This window comes from Vanacampus margaritifer, chromosome 3, assembly GCF_051991255.1.
Source record: "Vanacampus margaritifer isolate UIUO_Vmar chromosome 3, RoL_Vmar_1.0, whole genome shotgun sequence".
Taxonomy (NCBI): domain Eukaryota; kingdom Metazoa; phylum Chordata; class Actinopteri; order Syngnathiformes; family Syngnathidae; genus Vanacampus; species Vanacampus margaritifer.
Window position 1 is genome coordinate 17076816 of NC_135434.1, and position 21368 is coordinate 17098183.

At 36.9% G+C, this 21368-nt stretch overlaps 1 protein-coding gene across 1 annotated transcript; it reads left to right on the forward strand.

The window, feature by feature from the left end:
- Positions 1–173: 173 nt before the first annotated feature.
- Positions 174–20698, forward strand: inpp5l (inositol polyphosphate-5-phosphatase L). Its single transcript, XM_077562040.1, has 16 exons — positions 174–607; positions 4348–4389; positions 4947–5047; positions 5378–5465; positions 12173–12236; positions 12659–12762; positions 12917–12969; positions 14824–14943; positions 15292–15376; positions 15442–15531; positions 15629–15703; positions 15822–15895; positions 15971–16082; positions 18235–18303; positions 18383–18442; positions 19977–20698. The coding sequence occupies exons 1-15, from the start codon at positions 548–550 to the stop codon at positions 18422–18424; spliced, it is 1179 nt and encodes a 392-aa protein (XP_077418166.1). The 5' UTR covers positions 174–547; the 3' UTR covers positions 18425–18442; positions 19977–20698.
- Positions 20699–21368: the final 670 nt, after the last annotated feature.

Here is a 21368-nt window from a genome sequence, read left to right on the forward strand (position 1 = left end):
ATTACTAATAATAAGTGAACGTGACATCATTAGCTGCCGCGTACTGTCAAGAAATTAGCGCAGTTCGGTGTGTTATATTCAAATTTATTTTAGTGACGCTAAGACGCCTTCAAGATTCCCAGCGCAGAAATGGGCGGAGCGCCAATGTTCTTTAACGCAACACGACTTGATCTTGCTGTTAGTAGTTGGTTCTCGCAGGCTGGCCCCTCTGCTCAGTCTCACAGCTTTGGCTTTAGTCAGCTTACTTGTAGGGTACTCGGAGATTCACGCAAGAAGAATACTGAATATTTTTGGTAGCTCCGGCTGCACTTGACATGGCAGTGAGCGCCTCTGCTGCGTTTGACAACCGGAGACCACAGCCCGCTGTCAGCAAACAAGTTGGACCAGAAAGCGGCACAGGACCTTTATACTGCTATGCTAGTTTATTTTAAGCGCTAACTACTCTAGTTCTCACAATAAGCCTTTCTAAGCTCCCGAAGAAGTCGCTTATAGGCCTGATCGTGTAGGAGATTGTCAAGTGTGTGTGTGTGTTTTATGTGACTGGACCATGGAGACACACACCGATGTGCTTCTTGTCACCGCAAATGTCGGGTCACTCTTCGACAATGTAAGTAACCTGGCTGTTGTCAATGTACAACTACACAAAACAGATCCGACAATATTGATTTTGTTTCATGTTGGCAATCTTACGTAGAAGTAAAACTGTATTACTGTACTTCGAATGGGCGCCATTTGGTCAACACGTCACGATTTTATTGTCACGCGCACACCTTTACGTCTTGCGTAGCGCCTCACGCACACTCAAGGTGTTTTTACACTTAACGTCACAGTACAGCTTCAAATGTTTTTCTTTTTTTCCAATAAGGTTCCACACAATAGTGTTAATCTTTTGTAGCAGGACGATATTAATCAAGTCATTGGTGACCTGATGGTGATTGGCGCGAGCAAGTTTGACACATCAAGGCCTGTACGTGTTTACGTCATAAGTTCCCGATATTTCCAGGTCCAATTCGTCAAGGGGTTTCACCACATTTCCCAACACATCTTTTTATTCTACAATTTGAATTACTGTAACTTATGCTTCAAATATAAAAAACTATCAAGTACTTGATAAATTGACTATAACATGAGTATAACTACACGGCTAAAAGTCTTAGCCCTAAGGATGAGTTTAGTTGAGCTTTACCTCAACTCTTAGTGAACAAAATAAGATGATTGCACAATATAATATCCAAAACAAGTCCTAAGGAGTGGGGTACATTCAGGACTGGTTGTTATAAACAATAAATACAGCAAGCATTCACTTTCACACCTGAGGACATTTTAGCCTTTAATGGAATTGAAAGGAAGTTGAAGTAGGCTACCTGGAGAAAACCCGCACAAGTACGGGCATAACTTGTAAAGTTAACACAGGAAGGACAGAGCCTGGATTTAGACCCCCCCCCCCCCCCCAACTCACAACTGTAAACGGGATGTTCTTACCATTCATCCACCGTGCCGTCCTCTGTGTCTTAAAAAAAAAGAAGCAATATCTAAGTACATTATGTTTGTTGTTGTTTTGATTGTAGTTTGAAGTTGTGTAGAACTACACTACATTACTGCGTCCAATATTTGGGTAAGTAAAAAAATACTAGCTCTCAGTATGATGCAACAATACTGCATATATTGTCAGATTAATATCTCTCAGACAGTATTACTATCAATCAAACCTGAGCATTATTTTCTTTATTTTTCACTTCCTGGATGTGTAATGGCCAAGTGTCCCAATACTTTTGTTGTTGTAGATCTGTGATGGTCATGTTGAACTGTTTTCATATTATTGTAATGGTTATTTTATTGCATGATGGTTATAGCATTTTATTGTAGATGCAACATACGATGTTGTTTTTTTTTTTTTTTTTGTAGGTTCCAGCTTCATTTTCAGTAGGTTTTAGTTCTGGTTGGACTGACAAAGGTCTAGGCGAGTTCAAGTGATTCTCTAAGATCATGGAAATTTGGCTCAGGCCCATGTTTCCGGGTGCCAGATTGAGGTCCAGTAGAAACATGTTAGATCCCATTGTGGGAGATATGTAAACAGATGATTATCTTTACTGAGAGATTTGAGCTTTTTTTAGTCGCATACCGCCCACCTCCATTCGTACAGGATAAACAAACACTCCAAAATATTCATCCAGATTTGAGGATATGGGTGCTGTTTGATGGTTTTGTTTTGTTGTTAAATGTCACAGCTAATTATCATCATCATCTTAATGATAATTATTCTTCAGGTCAATAAAACAGGTAGCTAAAATTAAAATCACAACTTTAAGAAGATTTGAAAATAAGTCCTCAATAATTGATGACAGTGATTCTGAAATTGTGGTACGAGTAGGCCTACCTCAAGTGGTATGCAAAAGAATCACGGGATTAGATCAAATTAAAATTTATAACATTTAAAACATGAAATAGAATCAAACATACCAGAAGGAAGCTTATGGCTATCCTATAAGCTTACCTTATTTTAAGAACAGTATAGGTATATTTTTTCTTTTTCTTTTTTAAATTACTTTTCATATACAGTGCATATTTTCAGGTCCACTTAAGTTGTACTTAACTTTAAGTACAGCAAATTTGCTTTTTTAGGGCTAAAACCTGGGCCTTTAGTTTTTCTTTTAAAATATTTTAATGTTGATCATTACATTGTTGCTTGGATACTGATAACTAATTACAGTATGTTATGAGGTGGTACTTGGTGTTAAAAAAAAAAAAAACTCCACTGATTTAAGTCCTTTGGATAGTCAATTGAAATTTTGAACCCTCCTCTGTTAGTCAATAAAGGCCCAAGTTAAGTCATGAAGAATCTGAAGTGTTGATAAAAAATTCCTTCAATTCATACTCACATTGTAAGTAATTTTAGGATTGCAATCTTGCACCAGCGGGAAGTAAACTGGCAATGTCCTTGAGCATAATTCCTAAACTCAGCGTTAGAAAAGTCCAGTTGAGAAAACTTCCTTCAGGCTAAGGTCGTCATAATGTAGGGAATAATATTTATTCTCTTCTAACCACTTACCTGCCTTGCACACACCTACTTTCTCCACTTAAACCATAAACGATTTGTTTGAGAGTGTTACTTGTTACAATAAACCTGTTTTGTACACTGTATACAATTGCAGTACCATTGTATTCGTAATAACACAAAAGTTGCTTTTAAAAAGTTTTACAAATAACATAAACAACATGCCTATTGAACTGTCAGTACAGTACTGAATGTCGGTACTGTTACAAGATAAGAACAATTTAAGAATAAGTTCATGAAGTGAAGACTTAATTTAAGTAACGTTTGCAGATGTGTACTACCTACACTACATCATACTAAGTACGATATGTAGTATTTTGGGTCTGTAATTTATCTATGAAGAGGGGCAACATATAATGAAGCAGCTCTCATTACGATGCAGTTAGCGCCACATCACTAGTACAAACTCCACCAACCAGCCACAGTGTTATAATATAATACCTTGCACGATATTGCATCATCCTATACATGAGCTGTATCAAACATAATGCCTTTAATCTTTAACAAGGTTGAAGTTTGATTGACAAAAGTCTAGATAGCTATCACTCTAATAGTAACTACTGTATGTATGTTGATTATTTTGGTTGTGTGTAAAACTGTACTGCGTCACTAATGTTATAGTAACGGCTCTCATTATCATAAACAATGAAACATTATTAATAGGGGTGTGCCAAAAAATTATCATAAGAATCGCGATTCTCATTTAGTACCATTTAGAATCAATTTTAAATGTCCCAAAATAGATTTTATTTAAATTATTTTACACTGTCTTGCCTTTGTCTGTGTGTGCCTTTTTTTGGAGCGCTGTTCATGTTGTACCCGGTTTGGCCACTAAGGGGCAGTGTGGTTCCACGCGGTCTAATACACTGTTAAGTTGTAGCCACATTAGAGAGTAGAAGGAAACCGTCACGATCAAGTTATTCCAATAAAAGTTTTTTTTTTTCAGCGTGGAGCCGTTCTTTTGAGTGATAAAAGTGCCGCGAGTAGCGCGCTAATTAGCATTAGCGAGTCAGACTGGTGTAGATCATTACAATTTCTTGCACATCTATAGATTGAAGCAAAAATCATTGTGATCATTTTGAAGCAAAAATCGTTCTTAATCAAAAAACTCCTCTGAATCGAATCAAATTGTCAGACATTTAAAGATTCCCACCCCTAATTATTAATATCTCTCAGACGTGTTGATCAAAACTCACATTTATTGTTGACACCGCATGACAATGAGCTATTTGACTGTTACTATAGTAATAATGGATGGATGGATAATTACTGCATTTTGTTTCATGTTATAGGTGGGGGAAATACAAAATGAATGGCTACAGGAGTTATACAAGGTATGTTTGCATTAACAAAAATGTCACAAAAAGTTGAGAATACCGAAATAATGATCTTTTCTCAGTTTAGTCGCAAATTACTCAGTGTGAAATCCGGACTTGTTTAATTGAATACAAGACTGATACACTCGCAAGAAGCCATGACGTTTTCTGTTTTATATGGCAAAAGATAGATACACCTCTTTTGTTGTACTTTATGCCATCTAATGGAAGTTCATTTAATTGGTCTGTCTGTCACTATATGCCGTTGGCATGGCTAGATAGACAAATATATATATATATATATATATATATATATATATATATATATATCACTACCCCGTGACGCACACTGTACATGACTGCTTTATGTACAATGGAAACGGACACTGTACTGACTATTGATAAGAAACGAACCAATGGGTGACTGGTATGTAAACGGAGTGGTGGAAAATGACCTGAATGACACAAAGTGGAAAATGGAAAAAGTGGAAAATGACCCTCATCCTGCAACAAACAAATGTGACTTCTCTGCTTATGTAATGTCATGGTGTGGTGCTTTGCTTTCTGTGCAACAGACCATCCGCACCTACCAGCCGCAGTTCATCGCCCTGCACTTTCAGGAGGTGGGAGGGAAAGAGTACATGGTCAACATGGGCCACGCAGAAGAATTCTTTTGGTAGGAAAATATAGGAGCTATGAATAATCCGTTTGTTTGTGTTTGTTTCGATCACAGCAAAGGGGTCATTGTCTTGCATCCAAAATGGGCGGCGACTTTAAATGTTTTCCCATTATCAGTCAGTCCAACTTTCTTCCACTTGTTTGCTCAAAAGTGTAAATAACTCATTACAAATAGTTATTTTACCGACTAATAATTCCAAACCTGTTAATGAAGGTTTGTACTAAATGGATTTAAAACCAATCTGTGGGATTTCTTTTTTCAGTTTCTCTGCTGGACAAACAAGCTGCAGTTCAGCACATTTGCCAATAACTGCTCTGTTATTTTCAGGAGCATTGAGTCCAGTGAAGAACTCAAAGATTTTGACAGGCGCTGCATTTACGTGGACAACCAGTTTCAAGCAGAAGAGCGTTTCACGGTGAGAAACATGCCAAAGATGTGAAGTGCAGTAGTTCTCAGAATCGTCCTCTAGATGGCGCCCTCATCCTGGGTAGAAAAAGGGACATGCAGTCAAACCGCTATTATCAGAATTCTCTGTCGTTAATCATTTCTAGTATTGTGAAATTTAGGACACTTGGTCCTGTTTAAAAAAATTATATATATTGTTTTTAAATCCGTTGTTATGATCTGACAGCTTAAGTTATTCTACTAATATTTATACCACCAAAAATAGTATTTATGTTTAACATCATTCAAAAAATATGAATTTTAGAAAGTGATCCTATTCCCTTAAAATCCTTTTTGAAGATTATTACCCAACACGTGAAGCATCTCAACTTTGACTGTGATTAGTAATAGCCTTAAATGTTTTTCAAAACTTTCCTCAATAAAAAAAAAAACTGTGCTTGTTGCATAATTGCATGTTGGATAGTCGAAATTCCTAAAGGATGAAATTAGTGATGTACCTTCCAAAACTTTCTCAACACTTGTATGACTGCATTTTGACATCTTGTGTGCTTCAGATGTTGCTATGCACAATATGTCCAATGGATATAAATAGCAAACACCCTTTGGTTGAAATGCCAGTGCATTGTGGTCTTAAAAAAATACGACCATGATAAGACTTCTGATTTTTTAAATACTTTTTATCGTCCGTCATTGTTGGGACTTTTAACCTGTAGAAGTCAAGTGATTAGAACAAACTGTTAGTACAAGTGCGCACACCCTCTTATAACCAGGGATGTGGCTATGTTGTTTATAACTATTCAGTCACTTTCAAATTCAAGTTAAATGAGAGTCAAAACAAACCTTCTACAAAATGCCTTTGAGGGTGTGCACACTTGTGTAACCAAATTATCACCATCTTTGTTTTTACTTCCCGGTTTGAAAAGATTTATTGTTTTGTTTTGTGTTTTTCAATTGTGTGGATGACTGGTGAGCACATCTGCCTCACAGTTTAGGTTGCGGGCTCAAATCCAGGCTCTGATTTTCCTGTCTGGAGTTTGCATGTTCTTCCCGTGGTAGTGGTGTGCTTTCTCCGGATGCTCTGGTATCCTCACACATTCTATAGACACGCATTGTAGAGGAATTGGAGAGAAATTGTCCATAATAGTAAGTGTGAATGTGAATGTGACTGTGAGTGGTTGTTGGTCTCGCAGAGGACACCTACCTGTCTGTCACCAGCCAATCACAAGGAGCATACAATCAAACCACTATTCACATTCATTATTAACACTCAATTAAGTTGGGGTCAAAAGTTTGGTACTTGGAAAAAATAAAAGTTGAAACTCAAAATTGTTGTGTTGATCTTAAATTTAGCAAAATATAAAAATGTATTCAAAATAAAAATAAGCGTGTCATTTGGTCATTCTTTTGAATAAATTATTTATTTTCACTTTTCGCTTCCATATATATATTGACATTTGAGGTTTTCTTTTTTTCAGTGGCATGTTTTTTTTTCATTTCAGATTCAGATCTCTTTTTTTTTTTTAGTTTCAAAACTTATTTTTTCAGTTTCAAATTGTTTTTCACTTTCAGATCTCTCACTTTGTTAGTTTTTTCAGTTTCAACTTTTTTTTTTTTTTTTTTTTAGTTTCAGACTTTTGACCCGAATGTATACGTGGGGGCGTGGTATCAACTGAGAGGGGCGTGGAATCATGAGTGACCGCAGCACAAAGTGCTTTGGATCCTCCCCCGAGTGACAGTGCCTTAAGGAAATGTAGGAACGTGTACTTTTCGGCCACTTGTATGAATATTGCCGTGACCGTCAACTCGTGTCAGAACCAAAATGACAAATTCTGCTCAACGGATTTTGAACTTATTCATGGTGTAACGGATAAGGCGCTCACCTTGTAAGTGTAGCGTCACGGGTTACCCGGGTTGTCTTTATTCAACTATTAACCCATACTCCTCCCAGGTGATCCCTTTGCCCCGAAACCTGACAACAGGGGCCAGTTGGCTTGTTGGTTGCGGAGCCAGAAGTCAAAAGGACAAAGTCAATGGCCAGGTGTGCGGGTGACAGGGCCAAGTCAATACATTTAAGTCCAGATGAAAATTATTGATTCCAGCCTATTTGTGCACAATAAATAAAGTGTGTGAGGCCATGGTGGCAGCTGGGACTAAGTTTCCCCCTGCACTCAAGTGTTCGCACCCTCCACTCTTTGCCCTGAGAGGGATCTCACACCCCCAGCCTATCCACGCTGTGTAGCCTCATTCTCATTAGGGCCATGCCACCTGTATTGATTTTCAATTTGTTTTGCGTTGGCTGCAGATCATCAGTTACATGCCTGAGAGAGAGAGTTTGGTGTGTGTGTGTGTGTTTTCTCCTTTCCGACGGGCTGCAAAAGTAAATGGGACAGACTTGCATGCATTTTCAGTACAAATGACATTTTGATAAAAAAATCACTTGTAAGTCAATATTTTTTTATTAAACTGTGCACACACCTGATTGATGAAGAAGGTGCTGGCCGGAGTATATGGAGCAAAATGTGTGCGATTTTTTTTGCACTATTAAAACTCAACTAAGCCAAATTTATCCCTGTAAAGCCTGAACCATGAAATATATGAGAGAAAATTCTGACTTTGTAAATAGGGTATTTATTGGTTCTTTTGAACAAACAAACAAAAAAATCGAAAATCAACTTCCTCATATGACTTTTGATTTGTGTCATATTTGATACATCCGGTCACAATGCTTTATATTTGTACATTTATAACTGTCAAAAATATAATAATAAACAGACATACAGACATATCAAACATATTAGTATTTCCAAAAGTCAGAACAAACATTTCCCACTATCAATAAGCAGAGGTGGCAAATCCAGGTCCAGAAGGTAGAAATCCTGCCACAGTTTGGCTTTAGCCCCTGATGCTAGCTAGCTAGGTGCCTAGCTAGGTCCTATGGTGCTTGTTTACCTGCTAGGGAGCTAGCTAGCTAGCATTAGGGGCTAAAGCCAAACTGTGACAGGATTTTTACTTTCTGGACCTGGATTTGCCACCTCTGTAAATAAGTATGAGTATCTTGCCTTTCTCAATTTGGCCGATCTTGCAAGGTCACCGGAAAAGCCATCAGCTGGGTGATACTGCCCTCTAATGGAATATCCGTGCAATGCATATGTCAGATCATATATACCAGGGTTTTAATGGGAAAACAAATTATACTCATATATTAGGGCTCAAACGGTCTTGTATTTAATATGATACATTTGGCGTTATAGGGTTCGAGCTTATTGTCCCAGCTTGTGCAACATGATTAATTTGATGATAGGAAAAGTTTGATGCAAATGTTTTTTTTTTTTATTAACGCTTTTTCTGTCCACACTGCAGCCATGAGTTTGGGCAAGTTGCTCCCTAATTGCTGCTCGCTGACGCAAAACACAGAAACACCTCTGTTTTGTTAAATGAGAATGACTTTGGCACAGAAGAGTAATGATGTCTTGTGGGACGTGTGTGTGTGTGTGTGTGTGTGTGTGTGTGTGTGTGTGTGTCTGGGGGGGACTTGCACAGTGGTCCGTCACGCCCCGAGCCCCCTGAGCAATGGCTGATTTTTCTTTTGCCGCCAGTCCCTCCAAGCAATGTCGGCAGACAGCAGCAGGCCCACTGCTTAATACCTTTTAAATTGTTTTAATCTTCTGTCTTTATTGATCTCGCGGGACACGATTAATCAGATCAGTGGAGCAGGCAGTTAGTACATTAAAAATTGTCAGACCATGTTAGGGATGATTGGGTGTGAAGTGCACTTACAGGGTGGGGGGGGGGGGGCTAGTTGTAGTCTCTTGTATTAAGTTGTAGGTGTCTTTGGCAGAGTAACAAACAATCTAACAGTATCCGTCATTGTGCGAGACTCACACAATGGCGAAACAAACATCTCAGTTCATCAGCTCACCTGTCAGCTTGGGATGATTTCTGCTGTTTTTGTCACCACATTTTGCCGACTTTTTGTTTGTTGGCCAAATCAATGTTTTCGCAGTTTATAAAAATCTCACAGAGCGGGCCCGAGCATTGCCGCATTGAAACAGTAAATGTTCTACGATGCTCAAGTTTATTATTGCCTTCATGGAATGTGTACGACCTGCCACCTTTCAATCACATGCGGATGATCGCCTCACTCACCAGACGTTTCTCAAGTGTAATCCTCACACTGCAACCTAGAACCACCATTTAAAAAAAATAAAAAATAAATTTGAGTGAATGTTTACCTTTGTAAAGCGCTTTGAGCACCGTATTGTGTAGATAAAAGCGCACTGCACTTACCATTTAATACCCCTCTGACAGTCTGAGAGATCAAAATTGAGCAATTTTAGCTTAAAAATCTTTATACTCTTTTATTGAGCCATTGTCGGCTAAAAATCATTTTAACAATTTCTATTAGTTTAACATTTTTCTCACTTTTGGTAACAAGTATGAAAACCTAGATTTTTTTAAATTGTATTAGAACAGATATACAATTTGTGATTAATCGTGAGTGAACTAGTGAAGTCATGCGATTAATTACGATAAAAATTTTAATCACCTTGACGCCCCTAATTTTTAATAATCTTTTCTTTAAAAAAAAAGAAAAGATTATTAAAAATTATTTTTATTTTTTAAAGAAAAGATTCTAAAAAATTATGGGCATCAGGTGATTAAAATTTGTAATCATAATTAATCAGATGACTTAACTAGTTAACTCACGATTAATCACAAATTTTATATCTGTTTTAAATGTACAAAAAACGGTTTTCATACTCTTGTTAACAAAAATGGAAAAAAAATGTTAATCTAATTGTTCAAATGAATATTTGTTGTCTATAGCTGTCAATGGCAGGGAATGAGTTAATTAATGAGACCCGTGATAAAGAAATTCACTCGCAGCGTCGAAGAGCGAATATTGTTGCAGTAAATAAATAGCCAGTCTTAATAACTATAACCAAAACACTGCATTATATAACTATGATAATGCAAACTATTTATACTTACATTGTATTGTATCGGTATCATTAATGCAAATTAAAGTAGCACACAACGCATTTACTAATTCACAGAATTATTATCAAATACATGAATATTATTCGTGTTGTTTGCGGTTGTGGATACAGAGACCACACTAATCCAATATTTATGCAACTAAAAACTTTAAAATTGAACGAATTGATGGAGTTTAACCGCCTTCAAATAATGTCATCATGAAATTTTACAAATTAGCATGCAAATCAAATTCCAAAAAAGGGAAAGTGAGTACTAATTAAGAGGAACAGATATTTTTTCCAAACCTTAAAACAAAACAAAACAAAAAGAACGATGAATTTCAACTCATGGTGTTAGTTTGTGGAACAATCTCGATTATAAAACCAAATCATCTCAGTCATTTGTATTATATATATATATATATGTATGTATGTATAAAAGCTTAATTACTGGAAAAATACATATTCAGCAAAAGGCAATGCTCTTGAATCATTTTGTTTGTTACCATAATAGCATTTTGACTGCTTAATGTCATTTATTTTGTGTTATTATTACTATTATTGTTATTTTTTTCATTTTTATTAATTATTTACTTTCTTATTTGATCAGAGGCAGATAGAAGATAGATAGAAGTTTCACTTCTTTCTGTCCCCTTTCATTTCTTTTTTTAAAGAATGAAATAAACTTTTTTGAATTGAAAGGTACAATAAAAGCCCATTTGTCCTCTTTACAACAGTCTTTTCATTTCAGTTCCATGAATAAAATAGTTATTGCAAATGGAATAGAATAGAATGATCCTTATTTTATTTTTTGGGGGGGTGAGTTGATATTGATTATTAGTCGTCAAGGAGGACAATAAAGATTTGTAGAGCCAATAATCGTTTTCAGTAAAAAGTGGGGGAGAATAAAAAAAAAAAAGTTGTATTTTTATTTTATTATACAAATTAATTAATAACTAATTTTAATAATTAATTTTAATAACTAATTTTATGTTAATTTTGTTAGAGCATGTTTATTGAACAACTTTTATAAATTGTTGTTTCATTTTATTTTATTTTAAATCTTAGACAATGGACATCTTTGTTTTAAAATTCTAACAAAAAGTTCAGTGAGATCCCAAAGTTAACAGTATGTCTTAAAAACTTCAATGAAAACTAAAAGAAGTAAATATCATAGCTCCCTGCCTCCCTATAGTTTTCTACAGTATTTGTTTTCCAAAATTTTAAAATGACTGAAATGTTAAATAAAGTAAAAAACAAAAGGTACCGAGAGTTGCCTGGTTCAGCAGCATCTCTTATAAAGTTAACAGAAAACTTACATCAATAGTTCCCTGAGGTTAACACAGTTTGAAATTGGTCTCTTATCGGCTGCCAGATTTATTTATTTTTCAAAGGCCCAGCTGATGATTTCTCTATTCATAATGCTAAAGACCACTGATGCATTGTGATATGGAGGGGATTATTCCTCCAGCACAGCTGAATCCTGAGGATCCTGATCATATGAATCAGGTGTGTTGGAGGAGGGAAACATCCAAAACAGGCAGGATAGGGGGCTCTTGAGGACCGGACACGATTACATGTTTAGACTGTTTCTCTTCATCTAAATTGTGTTGCATTGCTTTTAAAAGTCTCATTATATTAAATTATTTATGTCATTTGTTATTGCTTTTTTTAAAAAAAAAATGTTATTTCAGACCTTATAATGTCACTCCTTCTTGTCCTGTTCTCTTGCATGTAGGCGTTGGGCAGCATGTACTTCATCCACAAGTCGTTGAAGAACATCCGCCAGTACGACTTCAGTGGTAAAAAAAAAACCATCTTGATTGTGATTAAACACATTTCTTTAGCAGCTTGTGATGAGCCTTTAATAGCTACAACCCAACTCCCCGTCCCCCGTCCCCCAGGCCCTCGCACATTTGCAAAGTGGCGGAATTTTTAAAGGCGTCATTTTCCACCTGCATAGTCCAGTCACGTTAGGCGTGAAAAAGCTCCTCCAAAAAGCTTATGGAAAAACCATAAACATCACGGAGCTGCCACTTTGCTGTTTGGCCCAAACTGATAGTCGCTCAGCAAACGCAGTCTAATGGCTCCTTTATAGATCCCCCTCATCACGTATGCCGCACTGATGAGGTTAACAGCGGTTTATTGATTGCTGTTTGCATGTTTGCTCACTCTTTTATATGACAGCCGCCTGTCCCCCCCTCTTCGTCTTTGCCCCTCACAGTTAAGGATTTTAAAGCAGTGCCGGGACTGGACAAGTATGTGGGCTCTCTGGATGGGGTCGCCAGCGTGGAAAAAGAAAAATTCCCAAAGAATTTCTGGCCTGATGTGAGTGTTTGTGTGTATTTTGTTAGGCTGGGTGTAAAAGGGAGATGTTTGGACAAATGAGTCCACCGGGAACGGCGGGCCCGTCTGTGAAAGGATCAATAATGATCCGCTTGGCTGCTGTTTAGTGACTCTTGCTAATTTGTCTGCGTTGTAGTTCAAGTGGTCCAGGAAGGGCTTCATGAGGACCCGCTGGATCATCCACGACCGGTACGTGCATCACACTCAATTCACACACACTCGCCAGTCATAATATTAGGTACATCTGAAATCCAGTAGGAGATCATCGTGATCACTTTTGATTGACGATGTCTGGAAAATTGAAACATTACCAATTTACCACAGATGTCTATGAATTTACAGGGCTCTATTTTCGAGACCGGTGCGGCACGCATTTCTAATCTGTGTGCGCCAGCTGGCGTGTTTAGGGAAAAAAAAGTATGGTTTGCGCTGTTGTGGGCATGGCAAACTGGCAAGAACTTCTGGTGACTTGAATACATCCGCAGACCTCATGTATCTATCCCTCCTAATTGGTAGTGTGCCGGCCCCCAGAGATGCATGCCAGCCAGTGGGATGATTTAAAAAAATATAATAATGCGTATAATGATGCCCGCTGTTGTCATATTTAAGAATGAAATACGATGAAATCCATTACACGTCCACGGAGCTCGGGTATCATCTGCTTGAACCTTGATCGCATGCACCAAAATTGCGTTAGACCGGCAGTCTACAGCTGTCAAATGAATCAACAACTAGTTGAACTCATTCACTCCCAGCCCTTTTCACTGAAGCAACCCCCTTCGCTCCCGGCTGTTTTACTGGATTTTGATTGATTATGCAAGGCCCACAGAATATTCTGTTCTATTGTTATAAAAACATGGAACCTACCAAAAGACAGATTAGAGTAATTTTTTTAAAATATGTTTCCGTTTTGCAGCAAGTAGCCTTAGAAGAGAGCTAAGTTTCATCTTTATTCACAAATCTGTTTAGAACGGTGGGTAAATGAGCTTATTTCAACATGGCCCTTGTTGATCTCTTTTGCTCTGCTGCCACCTGCTGGCCGTTTTTACCAACTACCATTTCTTCATCCGCTGCATTAAAGCCATTTGTATGCTCTACCATAATTTTTTTTTTTTTTTTTTTTTTTTTTTACGTATAAATACGTCTTTGGGACACTTAAATGTTTAAAATAGAAGGTATTTATGTGTTTTTGGGAGCAAATGAGTTAATAATCGATTAATAATTTGGAGCCATTTTTTCATTTAAAATTGTCCAAATCCTCATATTTTAGCATATCAATAGTAATTGTTCACTGATTCCAGTTTTTGAAAGAAAACTGAATATTTTCTGAGTTTAATAGACATTTGCAAACATCTGTTTTTACTTTGGAAAACAATGACCGAACCGGTAACATAGTACAACATCCACACCCTTTTTTTTTAATCACTATAGGAATACCGAGTATGAAATAAACACCAATTACTGGTTAATAAAGCAGTAAGCAGAGAAAAAAATGCTTTTGTAATGCACTTTAATGCAAAATTCAAATCAATCCGATTAGTCGATTAATAGATTGAAAAATCGACAGATTAATCGATTCTAAAAAGCATTCGATAGTGATAGCACCACGGCGATCTGTGTACATTGCGGTCTGAGGAGGCATAGTTTTAGACTGACTTTCAGCCAGGAATTTGTCAAATACGCAGGGCGGATGTCAAAGATCAATGTCATACCTCTGCTATATCAGATTGGCCGGCAAAGTGTAGAGCGAGGCTTGCACCTGTACGAAAATTAGGATATGGCAGCATTTTCACATATAAAAAATAGAGCTCATATGGACAAACAAGCTATTGGTAAGCGTTCATTCACACCTGTGGGCAAATTAGAGTCTTCAATTAACCTGTCATGCATGTTTGCGGAATGTGGAAGGAAGCTGGGAATAACCTAAACAAACACATGAAACATCACACGAAAAGGTCAGAGCCAAGATTCGAACCCAGAACCTTTGCCCGATACATGCAAGTAATATGTTTCTGACCGCTTTGTGTGTGTGTGTGTTTTCAGAGGTCTGGACCTCGTCAACATCCACCTGTTTCACGATGCCTCCAACCTCGTTGCCTGCAACTCCAGTCCTTCTATTTACTCCGCCAACCGCAAGAACGCCCTGCGCCACGTCATCAACAGGTCCGAGTTGCAGCTGCGACGTCAAAACATTCCTGGGCGACAGCCAATAGTCGTTTACTCACAGTTGACTTTCATCTTGCTTGTCATGTTTTGCGTCGGTGAAAGTCAAATGTGTGCGATCCGTAAGTGGCCGCAGTCTTAGTTTGAATGGGGGGGAAAAATTGTACAAAAATGCAAAAGAGAAGTTCATGTTTGAGAAATAAGACAAACTTTAGGCTAACATCTTTTTGCTTTGAATATGAGTGTTGGATATTCATCAAGAGTATGATGTCATTTTGATGGTCATTTTCTCCCAACAACCATCTTAAAGATTTGCATCTACAAGCCTGTCATTTTTTTTTTGTGTAGGATTTCGGACAACTGCCACACGCCGATGCCTTACTTCCTGTTTGGAGATTTTAACTTCCGTTTGGACACACAGAATCTAGTCCAGGTATGCTCAAACCGTGCTGCCATCTTTGCTATTTGACCAACGCTCTTGCGCGTGCATGTGAGCAGCATCTGTCTACCTCGGCGGAAGTCCAGACCATCAAGGACGGCAGCAATGAAGTGCAGAAAATCATCTGCGAGGAGAAAGCTGGCCGACAGGTGTTTTTTTTTTTTTAATTATTTTTATTATTATTATTATTATTTTTTTTTTTTTTTTACGTCAATTCTTCTTACAGTGTTGTTTTCTCATTGCCAGGTGCTTCTGTTGATTGAGGACAAGCTCTTCGCTTACCTGCATCAAGCCGTGTTCAGAGAAGACAACGGCAAAGCGGTGAGATTATCATCCAGATTTTAAATCAGACGAGTAATCCGGCAAGTTCTATGATAGCCGAGGGGGGGGGGGGATGCAGATGTTCGTTTGAAAAAAAAAATCGGCCTCTCCATTCCAGCTGCTAAAATATGACAAAGAAGTCACGGCCTTCCACGATGTCGTTAGAGAAGAGGAAATCCAGTTTCCACCCAGGTGAGATTTTTTTATTTGACCTCTCTTGTAGTTTGACTGACTTTGATGTTCGATGTCTGTCTTTGATTCTGTCAGCTACCCTTACAGTGAAGAGTACACCAAACCAACCCAGTACATGAGCACTCGCTGTCCTGCATGGTGCGATCGGATTCTCATGTCACACTCTGTGCAACAATTCATCCACGGTGTAAGTCAACCCATGCGGAAATCCTTAGCATAGCGCCACCTATTTATAAAAAAAAAAAATACATAAATACAATAGAGATGTAATAGTTTGGGATTTTTCATTATATAGTTTGTTTTTTATATTTTTGTGACTTGTTAATGTAATTTTTAGAATAGGTTTGCTAGTTTTTCGTTTTTCAAAAATGCTTCGTTGTAGTTTAGTTGTTTTGTAGTTTTGGTATTAGTTTTAGTTTTTTTTTTCCCCCCCTTCTTCTTCCTCTGTAAATATATATGGATATAAATAAATATACCACTAGCATCAGGCCGAAACCTAAAAACAACAAGGAGAGCAAGCCATTTTCAACACTTTAGATTGGTTAATTATTTGTAAAATTAACATCCACCTGTGTAATAGTATAAATTTTTTTTTAATTTTTTTGCAATGTGAAATTTCCAAAATTGTGACTTATGAATTTTTGGCCCGACACCAGCAGTATATTATAAATAAAGCTGTACAATAATACCGAAATAAATACATTTAGCTCGTTCACTACCATTGATGGCTATAGATGTCAAAAATTCATTTTAACCATTTCCATTAGTTTAACATTTTTTTCCCACTTTTGTTGACAAGAGTATGAAAACCTAGATTTTTTTTATTGTACATTTAGAACAGATATAAAATTTGTGATTAATCGTGAGTTAAATAGAGTCATGCGATTAATTACGATTTAAAAAAAAAATTAATCGCCTGACGCCCCTAATTTTTATAATCTTTTTTTTTAAACCGTGTCAGGCGATTAATTTTTTAAAATTGTAATTAATCGCATGACTTCAATAATTAACTCGCGATTAATCGCAAATTTTATATCTGTTCTAAATGTACAATAAAAAAAATTTTTTCTAGGTTTTCATACTATTGTTAACAAAAGTGGAAAAAATGTTAAATAGAAACAGTTCAAATTAATTTTTCGACGTCTATAGCCGTCAATGGCAGCGAATGAGTTAAAATAAACCCCTAAAGCTCAGCCTAGGTATGGAAACAAAGTCACTTTCACTGCAATAATAGCTATTAAAAGTTCATTAATATGATAAATAATTTCATAAGCATAAAATGTAGTTAGTAATCATTTTTAAAGCACTCTCCTTTTTACTTTGTTGCCGTTTTTGTTTCCCCAATTTTAGTTTTTGCTAACCATGATAACCTTGGAACACTCATGCAGGAGCTGCTGTCAGCCACACCTCACACCCAGACACTCACACAAACTCCTCAATGTCACACGCCACCCCACCAAGCCCCGCCTCTTAAAGGAACTTATCTTAACACACAGACGCGACAGTATTTTCTATGCATTTTATGCTCATGTTCAATTAAATTTTAAAAGTGTTTTAAATGAGTGATGGACCGTTATGTTTTTTTTTTCCATGGCTGATACCGATACCAATTCTTAGTCATGGAGGCCGATAACCGATATTTTAAGACGATATTCATTTAGAGTAGCAGAGAAAATACTAGCGTCAAAATTTTAAAAAAAATTACCTTTGTTGAAATGCCATTAACCATGTTTGTTAAAATGACGTTGAAAATGATATAAAAATCAGCATGTGTTAAGATAGCTTAAAGTAAGCAAGTAAATAACTAAACTTTTCTACTGTAAATAAAGTTTTCCAAAATCTCAACATGATTTTTATTTATTTATTTATTTATATTATTTATTTTGAATAAAAAAAAGTGTGGGGAGTTCCTAGTGCCAGCATCATCAGCTACCTGTATCTCACTCAGTGACAAATGCATGCTAATGTAGCTAATTTGGGGTTTTCGTCACGGTTCGTAAAAGGTTTCAAAAGATCTTCGCAGACAGTGAAAAATTGTCTAAACATGTTCAAAATGCTTTTGCAACAAGTCAAAATCATCTGTGAACATCTTACAGAATCCTGATGAAAATGCCAAATTTGCGACGTTCGCCAGCATTCACCGCTAGTGAGATACCATCTTCATGGGCCTTCAGATTTGTAAAAAAGGCTGATGCCAATATTTGTTAAAATGCCAAATATCGGCACCGATAATTGACCCAGCCGATAATCGGTCTATCCCTATTTTAAATGTGTTGAAAGTGCGTGTGAGGGAGTCTTATCACTGCTTTGTTATTAATGCCACTTTCTTCTCTTTTCAGGGCGCCGACGGTGAGAGGAGTGTTATTTACGACACGGTGGGGCCGAATGTTTGTATGGGGGATCATAAGGTAAGGTTTGATCGAACCCGTCGCCGCCAACCCAGCAGGCATTTGCATGCGATAACCGATCATTGTGTCTCTTCAACAGCCTGTTTTCTTATTCTTTGCACTGAAGACAAATGAACATTGACTGGGGATCTTCTCTGAGGTGAGCAGCAATCTAGTCGCGATCCCCAGAGAGACATTAGCTAGACGGGGCGCGCAGTGTTGCCGTATGAACTAAGATGAAGTACCAGCGGGACATCAGCTCTCCTTTTGTGTGCTTGTGCCGTCTGCACCTTTCATTGAGTTTTTTTTTTTTTTACAACCTCTCCGCTGTCAATCTGGATTCATGACATAGTGTACTGCTAGCTTAGCCCACATTTCCTTCTGAATGGCCGACGAGGGAGAAATTCATTGTCCCCAACTGAATATTGGCATTTTTATGGCCGTGACTTTGTTTCGTTTTGGTTAAATTAACTCTATTAGGATAAAACACTTCTTAATGATAGAGACAATTTATTCTTACAAGCAGTTTGCTGCATGTAAATTTGAACTCATTTAAAATGTCAACCAAGTAAAGCACGGTACATACTTAATAAGGGTGGGAATCTTTGAATGTCTCACGATTCAATTTAGAAAGATTTTTGATTCAAAATGATTTGATTGACAATGATTTTTGCTTCAATCTATAGATGTGCAAGGAATTGTAATGATCTACTCCAGTCTGACTCGCTAATGCTAATTAGCGCGCTACTCGCGGCACTTTTATCACTCAAAAGAACGGTTCCACACAGCAAAAAAAAACAACCTTTTATTAGAATAACTTGATCGTGACTTTTTCTTTCTACTCTCTAATGTGGCTACAACTTAGCAGTGTATTAGACCGCGTGGAACCACACTGCCCCTCAGTGGCCAAACCGGATACAACATGAACAGCGTTCCAAATAAAGGCACACACAGACAAAGGCAAGACAGTACAAAATAATTTAAATAAAATCGATTTTGGGACATTTAAAATCGATTCTGAATCGTACTAAATGAGAATCGTGATTCTTATGAGAATACATTTTTTTGGGCACACCCCTAATACTTAACATTTGGGATGTAACAAACATCACAATACGATAAATATCACATTATTGTGGGGAGGATGGCAATGTAAAAACAAACAAACAAAAAGCTTATGATGTTATATAGAGACTTACGATAAAAAAAAAAAGGCTCATATTGGGGGAAAAGCACAATATTATGTTTTTAAACATAACAGCTGTGACAAAGAAATCGGCTTGACAATGTCATTGTCATGCGCTCCTTTTGGCTCAGTGGCGCAAAATATCAGTCTATGCAGTTAACAATGCTCTACTCGGCTGAAACGTGAAAAATAATGTTTTTGATGGAAATGTTGAAAACTATTTGCTATTACAACCGCCGCATTGGCCAAAACATTCCTAATTAAAGTTAAACGGCACTAATAGGAAACCACCAGAGGGAGCTGGATCTGCACAAATGGAATATAACTTTGCCTTTTTAACTGATGTGCTGCTTTTAATATCGTAGCATGACGACGACGATATCGTGGCAACTTGCAAAATGATGATTTCAGTCCAATTTACTGGCAAATGTATGTTCTGTAGGAATGGCAACAGGTGGATACACAGTCATTCAACTTCTCACCGACAATCTTGTTGTGTCTTCTAAAGGTGCAACAACATCCTCAGAAAACCGGCACAGCGACCCCGAGGAAAAAAATACAAAGCAAAAGTAGAAGTTGATTTAAGCTCAAGCGAAAGCTCGCCCATCCTGATTTTTCACGTTCAAGACCTTCATGAGAACTTTTGACATCTTTTTTTTTTTTTTTTAGCATATGTGATTGTTGGCCGTTGGACTTCACCACTGAATCTCTCAACATATTTTATTAGTCATGTGTTCAAAACTTGAGCCATAGAATGTTTAACATGCTTTTATTTCAACTGTAAATGTTCTTTTGTTTTGGATTTTTATATTTCTAGCTATTTACTGATATTTTGTTCTTATGCTTTCATTTCGTAAAAAAAAATATTTTCAGACAGATGTTATATGCACTGTATGTTTTTTGGACACTATGTAGAACGGCATGTTAACAAAAGTATTATTTTTCAAATTTCGCACTTTGCATCCATCCATTTTCTTAACCGCTTCGACCTCAGATTCAAGTTTGAAAAGTGCTTTCGATTGCTCAAACTTGTCAGACCGGTGACACGTGTTAGAACATGGAGCTGTGTTTTTCCATTTCATTTCTTCCTCTGTCATTACAAAACTTCCATTTGTTTTAACGTATCAGCATTTCTTTAAATGTGATAAAGAAAATGGTAGCGACGTGTGAATAAGTGTTTGATTTTATGTTTTATCCATCTGGAAACAAACAAACAAATGTTTCTTGTTGTCTGTGCTCAGTCATTTTGTTTTCAGGTCTAATCAATACTGTAGCTTTTGCTCAAACAATCCAAGTTTTTTTTAATGCCAAAAATGCAGGGTCTAAACATTAGATACAAACAAATTATTTCAAGGGGAAATTACTTGAAACTAGTGAAATGATCTGTCCATGCGGCATGATAATTTGACTAACTTAGATTTCTTGAAATAAGACAAACGTGCAGATCTATATTTATCTTAAAATAAGATTTACAAACTAAATTCTAAGCAACAAAACAAGTCAGTTAAATCTTAAAAGGTTAAATGCCCTTATTTGTTGCTTAGAATAAGCGAAAATGACTTATTCTAAGCAAGTCAAGGAAATTAAATAAAAAATTCTAATCAACAAAACAGTCGATTAAATCTTAAAATTAAAAACCTTAAACACTTATTTTAAATGGTTAAATGGCTTTTATTGTTGCTTAGAATAAGCTGGAAAAACACCTATTCTAAGCATCAAATCAAGGCCAACATTCTTAAAAGATTTTTTGTTTTATTCATAGGAAATAAACTGAAACGGAGCATGAAGTGTCAATCTTTATTTGTACTTTAAGTACAACTTGATTGGAACACAATCGCCGCAGGTAATACAATTATAACCTGCTCTGACATGTCACAGTCCTAATAAGCTTTTGTTTAAC

Coding starts and splice junctions, on each gene's coding strand:
- inpp5l (XM_077562040.1), top strand. CDS start 548: ATGGAGACACACACCGATGTGCTTCTTGTCACCGCAAATGTCGGGTCA. Junction 15,377..15,441: donor ACACACAGAATCTAGTCCAG/GTATGCTCAAAC, acceptor GCATGTGAGCAG/CATCTGTCTACCTCGGCGGA. Junction 15,896..15,970: donor GAAATCCAGTTTCCACCCAG/GTGAGATTTTTT, acceptor TGATTCTGTCAG/CTACCCTTACAGTGAAGAGT.